General features: G+C 45.0%; 2 protein-coding genes across 2 annotated transcripts; one reads left to right on the top strand and one right to left on the bottom strand.

The window, feature by feature from the left end:
• Positions 1 to 527: 527 nt before the first annotated feature.
• il17d (interleukin 17d) lies at positions 528 to 4,632 on the top strand. Its single transcript, XM_085435271.1, has 2 exons — positions 528 to 1,322; positions 2,929 to 4,632. Exons 1-2 carry the CDS (start codon positions 1,024 to 1,026, stop codon positions 3,242 to 3,244), a joined length of 615 nt encoding a protein of 204 aa, XP_085291397.1. The 5' UTR covers positions 528 to 1,023; the 3' UTR covers positions 3,245 to 4,632.
• Positions 3,794 to 8,989, bottom strand: eef1akmt1 (EEF1A lysine methyltransferase 1). Its single transcript, XM_085435273.1, has 5 exons — positions 8,929 to 8,989; positions 5,723 to 5,871; positions 5,407 to 5,489; positions 4,949 to 5,238; positions 3,794 to 4,701 (listed from the first exon to the last, which is right to left on the bottom strand). Exons 2-5 carry the CDS (start codon positions 5,867 to 5,869, stop codon positions 4,568 to 4,570), a joined length of 654 nt encoding a protein of 217 aa, XP_085291399.1. The 5' UTR covers positions 5,870 to 5,871; positions 8,929 to 8,989; the 3' UTR covers positions 3,794 to 4,567.
• Positions 8,990 to 9,255: the final 266 nt, after the last annotated feature.

Here is a 9,255-nt window from a genome sequence, read left to right on the forward strand (position 1 = left end):
CTTTTAATCCCCGATTACAAGAAAAAGAAGTTCAGTTCCAGCAGTCTGTCTCAGTCTTTCCACACGGTAAACAAAAGCTGCTGTAGTAAATAAAAGAACAGTCATGCTGACAGACTGTTTGGGCTTAAACTGTAAGAAATGTGTAAAATTACAGAAGAAAAAAATCAGCTCCTTGGACAGGCTTTCCTGTAATTATAAACTAAACTCGCGGGAAATGTTCTTTTATTGTGACAAAAACAGAAATCTCAGTTTACAGTCAATAATGAAAAAACTTATGAAAACACATATAAAAGTCCAGAAATGTAAGCTCTCCGTCACATTTACTAAAGCGGTGGGCCGGACTGGAGTCTTTGCTGCCTCCCCCGGGCCTTATGTTTGACACCTCTGGTCTAAGGGATGGAGATGGTGCAAAGCCAGGATCCACATCCAACAGGCTGGACTTCCCACTCGCATCAGGATCTCCTCTAATAAACGCTGGGCTCTTTTTTTTTATTGGGTGCCAGGCAGGACTTTTTTTTCTGCCAGTGCTTCAGTGTAACTGAGCCTCTCTCTGGCTGCTGCATCAGACCGCCTCAGCGCTCAGTCGGGGTTTTACGCACACGTCGCAGGAGAAATGAGAACCAGACACTCCTCTGTGGTGTCTTCTCGTCATGGACACAAAGCAGCAGGTGTGACACTCACAAACTGTTAGAAAATTTCAAATTATTTGGCAATTATTCCTCCTGGCGACGCCGTGGATGTGTAGTGCCAAAAAACAAAAAATGTCTGCAGTTTTCCTGGTGGCGCGCCTGTTCCTCGCCTTCAGCGCCAGGATCGTGGAACGTGTGCGTGCCGCTGGCTTTCCAGCACTTCCAACTATTTGCTGGATTTTAACAGAGGAAAGTAACCCGTGAACGATCAAATCTGTTTTTACGAACAAACGTCACTTGTTCTCAGACACATTACTTAAGAACGCAAAGGAAACGTTCGTTTTTCGGTGGATGCGCACTTGGGCACAGCAACATCCTGAGAAGAAACGCGGAGATGCCCCACAGAGTCCACGTTCTGCTACTACTGCTGCTGTCGCTGTGTCGGCCGGCAGCAGCGACCCGGGTCAGAAACAAGACCGTCAGGACGCGGTCCTGCCTGGACATGCCGGAGGAGAAGTTGGAGGAGATTTTTGGACGGCTCTCGGTGGGAGTAATGAGCGCTTTCCATCACGCTCTGCAGCTGGAGCCGCAGGACAAACTTAACCTCACCTGCCCCACCACTGCACGGGTCCCGACCGACGGCAAGACCCGCCTCCCGGTCAACCTGCTCAGCATCTCCCCCTGGGCCTACAGGTGAGAGCAAGAGGGACACTTATCCGGTGCCAGTAACGCATTTACGTTTCATATCTGCTGGACACCGCTATGCTTAAAATAGCGACAAGGCGGCGATAAAAACATTTATTGGGATGTATTATGATTTAGAAACAACTGGAAGAAAGAAACCCGTGCGTGCTCACATATTTTATATTTAAATAACAGAACAGACTTTGTCAGCCGTGGATTCACGGTATAATTAAATTAGATATTTTAAGATTCTTCATTTGTCACATACATAATTACACGAGTACAACACGCAGTGAAATGAAATGTTTCCCGAAACGTGTCCTGAAAGGCGTTGCGCTTTCACAGTACCTACATCATGACGGCTACCGGCAACTTTCTGATTGCCTTTAATGCTAAACAAATACACGAAATACACTTTTTGAACAGACTTTGACATAAAGCAGAAAACATCAAAACAGGCTGAAGTACTATGTTAATCTCATGTAAGCGACAGAAACGCAGCAGCTCAGCTAAACAACGCACACGGTTTCTTAGGTTTAATTCAACCTTTTAAGTTCTACCCACATTTCTGGATATATCAGATTTTGTCCTTTTAGAAAAACTAGGTTTATTAAAGAAAAACATGTAACAGCTGATGATTGTTGAGTGTATTTTCTGGTGTGCATGGGCTCTCTCCGGGTACTCCGACTTCCTCCCACAGCCTAAAAATGGGTTAGGTTAATTGGTGAGGTGTGAATAGTGACCAATCCAGTCTCTTTCACCATGACAGCTGTGATAGTAAATGGATCAAGTCAACGGTAACATTTTCTTAAATATCTGAGCCAGACTGCTTTATTAATACCATCTGCAAAGAAGAGAGACAATGATCTCTTCTGCCAAAGCATTACCACCTCCTTTGGCAAAATGACAGCTGCTCTATGAAACACTTTGCGTAGCAGTTGAGCCTTTCAGTTCTTGTTTGGAGCATTTATTTGTTCCCGCAGAAGGCTTCTAGCTCTGGGAAATTCTTGGGCCATCTTCCACGCTCTGCTCTGGGACGAATGCTGGCCAAACCTTCTGCTTCTAGACCCTCGGGAAGCGTAAACTGTGTTGTTATCCTGTTACAGCAGTCATTCTGTAAACGTCTTACAGGCATTTAGTGCATTTAGTTCCGTTTGTCCCTTTGTCTCCAGATTTTCCTCCAAGATTCCTTTTTTAGTTATTGTGTCCAAAGTTCTGTTAGTTCTTCAGCCTACAAAACATGCTGCTGATTGTTCAGGATTTATTTACAAACTTGTGTTGAACTTAAGAACTAAGTGTTCCCTGAAGGTTATATTTGTGCAGGTATAGCCACCCAAATTTTCTTGAAGTACACTATTGTAGTCTATTTGCTTTTCTAGTAAGGCCTCCTGCCCTTTAACAGCTGGGGCTCCATCCAATATCCAATATATTAGGAAAAGGGAGGGATGGTATCAGTAGAAGTTCTCTGAGAGCTCAGATTTTGTCACAAGAAATTTTGCATGGTTCTTTTTTTTTCCAGGGAAATGTACAAAACAAAAATATCTTGTTTATATATACAGTTCATGTACCAAGCTGTTTCTGCCAGTGCATTGAACATCATTAAATACATTTTCAGGATCTCATACGACCCAAAGAGATATCCCCGCTACATCCCCGAGGCCTACTGCCTGTGCAAGGGCTGCCTGATCAGACCGTACGGCGAGGAGAGCAGTCAGTATCGCAGTACCCTGGTCTACGCTCCCTCCGTCATCCTGAGGAGAACAGGCTCCTGCGTCGGCGGCCGCCACTCTTACACGGAGATCTACGTCTCCATAGCCGTGGGATGCACCTGTGTGCCGCTGCTGGAGAAGAGGCCGAAGAAGAGCAACCAGAGCCTGCAGAGGAGAGAGCCTAAAGCCAGGAAGCTCTTTACTCCAAGAAAGGAAGCTTGACGGAAGCAGCACTGCTGCTGCAGAGAAGTTTTCTTTTGTTTGTTTTTTACAGCTGATTCGCTCGTGCTAGAACATTATGTCTGAAACGGAAGCCCCTGGAAATGTCACTTAAAAAGATAAGTTTAGTACAGCTTCAGCAGACAGATCGACCGACACAAGACAAACCTTTGAGTTCGAACTGGAGTTCAGAATTAAAACGCAACCATCTGTGTATCGGACAAACGCACTCAGATTTCCAACAAACTGAATGAAACTTTGACAAATACTACACCATAAAAACTGAAGGTCTGCTTCTGGCAAAAGTACAGAGGCACATGTTTTATTTAGCAACTCTCATACCAAGTAACGCAGATAGTTTTGCCTCTGCATGACAAGCTGTAGTAAAAAAAAAAGGGAGGTAGTTGTTATTTAGGTGATCCAGACCTTTCAAAACAAAAGCAAACAACAACAGAGGGCCTCACTTCTGAATGAGCTGATCAATGCTGCCACCTGCTGCTGTACAACATCTGCAACTTTCTCAGGTGATCAGAGCAACAAGCCCACGCTTCATGTTACTCAGACACTTTAATAACAGCAAACATCAAATATTTGCGACTGTTACCTCACTTATCTGGGTAACTGTACAAACATACAACACTTGTATGTTTCCCAGTAGAGCCCAATTGTTTAACAGCTGAGCTTTCTGAGCGGTTAGAAAATAAACGTTCTTTAGAAAAATTAAAAGTTGTTCCTGCTGCCTCTTTAATACTAAACAGCTGATGTACTCGTCACCCTTCTGGGTGTTTGCTGAACGGGGTGATGTATTCCCGTGAACTCTTTTCTTCTACTCGCTCATTTTGCCACCACAGAGCTGACCTGACCAAAAGTCTTTCATGATTTAGATTAAATAACTAACAGTAATCTGCTCTGAATTGGTATCAAAACCTGAGATGGACTAGACTTTCAGATTTATTACTTAAAAGCTACTCGAGCAGTGTAGCATTTAAAAACAGTGATTAACCCAACTTTCAGTCTCTTGTATGAATAAACCATGAAAAACACTGAAGCTTACATGAACCATAATGCCTCTTATCATCTTTTTGTTCAACCTTTGGTCTTGAAATAAAGTCCATGTCTTCAAAAGTTCCCGCAACCAGTCTGAATCACAAACTTACAGTCATCAAACCAAAGCCCAGACATCAGGACGGCGAGACACTGGGATTATTTTTTTCCATTCTCGGTGTATTCGTGAAGAGAACGCTGATCTTCATGTGAGATGGTTCACATGTCGCCCCTCCCCCATGAGCTCGGAACGAAGCGTCGATCTGATGGACGCCCGGCTCCTCAGCAGGACAGCAGGCGGGACGGGTAGTTGACAAAACAGCGGAACTCATTGGACAGGTTCCTGTTGTGTTTGGGCAAAAAGCTGCACATTTTTACATCCAGGAGATCTTTTGCCAGATTCTCCATGATGGCTCCTGTTGTTGAGAAACACCCCAAACACCACATGTTAAAAACACACCAAAAAAAACTGTTTAATACTAAATTTCACATCTAATCTAGTTTTTTTTTAGCAGCTTGTGCCGCTCGTTCATTGTGACATCAAAGAAGCTAGCATTTATTCTTGACTCATACAGACAGACTGTGTTGTTAGACGATGATCAGAGGCTTCTCTCTGTGAGGAAACTACTTATGTGCCATCATCAGAGCTTGTTTGGGTCTCACCTGTGCACAGCAGCACTTTGCCTTTGCTCAGGTATTTGATGGTTTGGGTCACTTTGCTCAGACACTCCTCGGACAGGTAAGGCGGGTCAGCGAGGACAATGTCGAAGCTGTGAGGAGACACGCTGTCCGGAAGAGACAGCGGCTTGTTGTAGTCGTAGAACACAAAGTCCTCTCCGTAGGAGGCGAAGCGGCGGTCGTACTCCAACACCACGGCAGACACCTGATCTGAACCGTCCACCACACCCTGCTTCAGCTTCTGGTACACGCTGGGCGCGCTCAGGCATGCTATCCTGAGAGGAAAGGAGGCACAAAGCACAAAGTGCTCGCCAATCAGCAAAACCAAACGTCGATTCTACATGGTCACAGAACTCAAGCGTATTTTTTTTTCCTGTTTCACTAAATCAAAAACAGCTAATGACATCCGGGCAGCGTGTTCATGTGGGTGTGCGAGGTTTTACCTTCCTCCCTCTCCAGCCTCTCGTACCGCCTCCTCGGCTAACTGTGTTGCTGTCTCGTCGCTGTACCAGAACTGACTCATCCGCTGGTGGACATGCACAGACAGACATCTGTTACCGACATTCACGTTTCATTAACTCCGTCACATTACTGCGATTTACTGACAATGAGCTGAATTAAACCCTCCAAATAAAAAGGTCTGTTTCACTCTTTCGTGCAAATCTGGTTTAGAATTGGTCATCCTCGTGATTATTAATGGTTTGTCTTGTTTTAATAGTTGAACTTCTTCAAAATAAACACAAAACACCGTAAACTCACCCAGTCCTCCTCCACGGCTCCCACAGCAAACTGGTCTGTGGGTGCAGCGCTGTGATCCGTAACAACCTTCGTTTCCTTGTAAAACTCCTGCAGGGCGGCCAGAGTGTGAGCTGACAGAGTGGGAACATCGTCATCGCTGTCGCTCATGGCTGAAGGAGCAGGACAATGCAGATTATTTGTCAGCGTATGTTTCAGGAATCTCTGAGCAGCCAAAGCTGAGCAGACCGCTGTAAACACTCAGTTTCAAACACTTTTTCTATTGAATATTTGAAAGGTCATAGAGGGGGGATATCTCAGCTATCTACTGGTTCTGTAAGCAAGGAAATCTCACCCACCCACTATTCAGACCCTCTGTTTAAAAGGGGTATTAGCTGTTTGCTCATAGGGTTGTAATCAAACAAAGACAAATGTGGCTTTAATCTAAATAACATTCACTCCAGAGAAAGGCTATTTCAGCATCTCACTGTGTCTACAATCTCTAATGACCACCTCATAGGAGCTGACTCCGGACTACTAACCTTCTTGATCTGAGTGCAGCATTTGATATTATATCCCATAACACCCTTCTGGACAGACTAGCTTCTACTGGAATCACTGACAAACCTTTAAACTGGTTTGAATCCTATCTCTCTGGCCACACTCAAAAATGTCCCGTCCATTTTCAGTTATTAACAATGTTCCTCATGGATCTCTCCTGGGCCCTCTGCTATTTATCCTCCTCTACTTCCTCTTGGTCATATCTTCCATAAAGTTAACATTAGTTTCCATTGTTATGCTGACACCTGTCTACCAAACCTAGCAGCACTCATGTGCCCAGGGCCATCTGTGTTTGCCTCTAGGAAGTCAAATCCTCATTCTCCAACAGCACTCTGCAATTTTATCAAACTAACCAGTGTTAAAACTGCACTTTGTCTAAAAATGTAACAATTTTTCCTCAGTTTCTGCCTCACTACAGGTCAAGAGTCTGGGTGTTGTTCTTTTTTTTTTTCTTTTTTTGTGTCCCGTTTGGATCTTTAGCCATCAGAATTGTTGTCTTAAGGCCAAGAAAGATGCCAAGCGAATTTATTTTACCAAGTGGATCATCATGGCCTTGCCATATTGGTCCACTTGATTGACCTTTATTATAATTATGTATTTATTTTACATACTACAAACGGGACAGACATGACTGGGGGATAGGACAGGGAGAGAGAATGAAAGAAAGAGAGGGAGAGAAAGAAAACCAAAGGGGAGAAGAGACGGTGAGAAGGGGGGGAAGAAAGAAAAACAAAAAGAAACAAAACACCTGGGTCACCTGTATGGAGAAAAAAAACAGAAGAGAAAGCAAACAACAAAGAGCAACATAATAAAAAAAACCAGCACCATCACAATAAACTAGCTAGCAGTAGATAACAGTAGATACTAAATAATAAACGATATTGTGCAGCACGCAAGATAGACAGCGCACAATGTGCTTTGAGGCAGCAGCCAAGAAAGCTGTAGTCCGCGTCTGTGAACACCCGTCTGTACACCCGTGTGTACACCTGTGTGGATCAGCATGCTTGTATTCCAAAGGTTTCTCCATGTAACGATCTGCTAGGGAGTGTGGGGAGCCACAGCCCCGTCCACCAGGGCATGAAGCAGGTATGGAGGAGATCCAGGCCCCAGATATCACAGAGGCCCCAGAGTACAAGGACCCGAGGAGGACCACCAAAGGGGGGGGGAACCGTGCCACCCTCCTGGGAAGAGCTGAGTAGAGCCCCAAAGGAGAGGTCACCCCGCAGCTATGGAGCAGAGGGGGTTGCTGTGGCGTGCCCGCGGGCTCTGCCGGCAGCCAGCTGTGCCAGAGAGGACCGAGCTTCAGGCCCAGAGGCCAGAGGCCTGAGGGCATCCCACCCCCCGGAAGGAGCCCAGCCGGGCCACAGGCGCCTGGCCCCACCAATCGGCCACCAGGAGTGAGCCGGTACATACATGAGCGCCCAGCCCGAGTCGACAAGGACCACCAACACACCAACGTCTGAGGGCATCAGCCACCGGCAGGGAGTGTGGTGAGGGGAGATAGGCCTCCGTACTTTAGAGGGCCTGAGATGTACCCAGAGAGGTTGAGTCTAAGACCCAACCTGACACATAGACACAGACGAACAGGCGCACGTGGACACAGACGTGCATTCCCACCCCATATACACAACCAAATACTCGGCACTCACCCAACGTGTAGACAGACACAAATAGACACTGCACAGACAGTCGCACTCCCCAAACTGGGTGTTGTTCTTAACAGCACACTTTCGTTTCAAGCACACATCAGTGACGTCACACTTTGTAACATTCATCGCCTCCGTTCATCTCTCACACCTAACAGTACTGCCATACTGATTACTGTAACTCTATTCTTTTTGGTCTTCCTCTCAAGCCCCACTCCCAACCTGTCATGGCAGATGCCGCCCCCCCAGCCTAGTTCTGCTGGAGGCTTCTTCCTGTTAAAAGGGAGTTTTTCCTTCCCACAGTCGCCAAATGCTTACTCAAAGGAGGTCATCTGATTGTTGTGGTTTTCTCTGTATTGTTGTGGGATCTTTACCATATAATATAAAGTCAGTTAAGGTGACTGTTGCTGTGGTTGTTGGCTCTTTATAAATAAAACTTAATTTAATTAAATTGAAGCCCATTAAACTTCAACTGGTCCAGAACTCCCTCCATTATTTACGTCACACTCCTTCAGCAGCTCCACTGACTTAAATACTGTAGTAATATCTTTAAGGCTGTAGGCAGCATGAACTTTTGCATGCCCACACACACATCTGCACTTATAGATCTCCTACCATTGGGTCTAGAGCCTCAGCAACTCCTTCCCACCAGACATCCGTAACAATTTCACATTCTGTCTCAGTCTGACTGCTTTCCACCTGTTACATTGTGATTTTACATTTACCCTTACATTGTAAGCTTGTTTTGACTCGATAGACACATTTTGGTTCATCCTTATTTTTTTTCACCTTATGTGTAAGGTGATGCCCCTCCTTTCCTGTCCCTTGATGCAAAACTTTGGAGAACATTTCTTTTTCTTTAGGGTTAGTGTCCTCACAACGAGGGAAAAGCGGCATTTCAAGGCCGAATTAAAAGATCACGTGACAGAAACGGACCCGTGGGTCAAAATTAACATCGCCGGTTAAAGGTCCACGAGACGAGTCTGTCGACCCTGTTCATATACTGACCCAAAAGAAACATACCTGATCAGTAGCTGCTTCCAGTCTGCACTTCTCTGTTGTCAACACGTGAGTAGTCGCAGAATAATGACGCAATCACTAACGTAGCTACAGCTTCAGTGCAGCTGGAAAGAAATCCAAATCGAGTCGATTAATCAGTCCACAGATTTACGAGAAATTGTGTATTTTATCATAAAAACAATTATTTTTTAATTTAACTATTTATTTATTTTTTTAAAGAATCCACTTGGTTTATTGTTTCTCTTCTCTTACATTTTATGAATTCATTAATTGAAGCTCCACCGAGTCCCACCTGACTGAAAGCCACAGCTCGGTGCTGTGACAGATCAA

This window comes from Copadichromis virginalis, linkage group LG16 (assembly GCF_057382275.1).
Source record: "Copadichromis virginalis isolate Kocher_CV1m ecotype Utaka linkage group LG16, C_Virginalis_male_GT1.1, whole genome shotgun sequence".
Taxonomy (NCBI): domain Eukaryota; kingdom Metazoa; phylum Chordata; class Actinopteri; order Cichliformes; family Cichlidae; genus Copadichromis; species Copadichromis virginalis.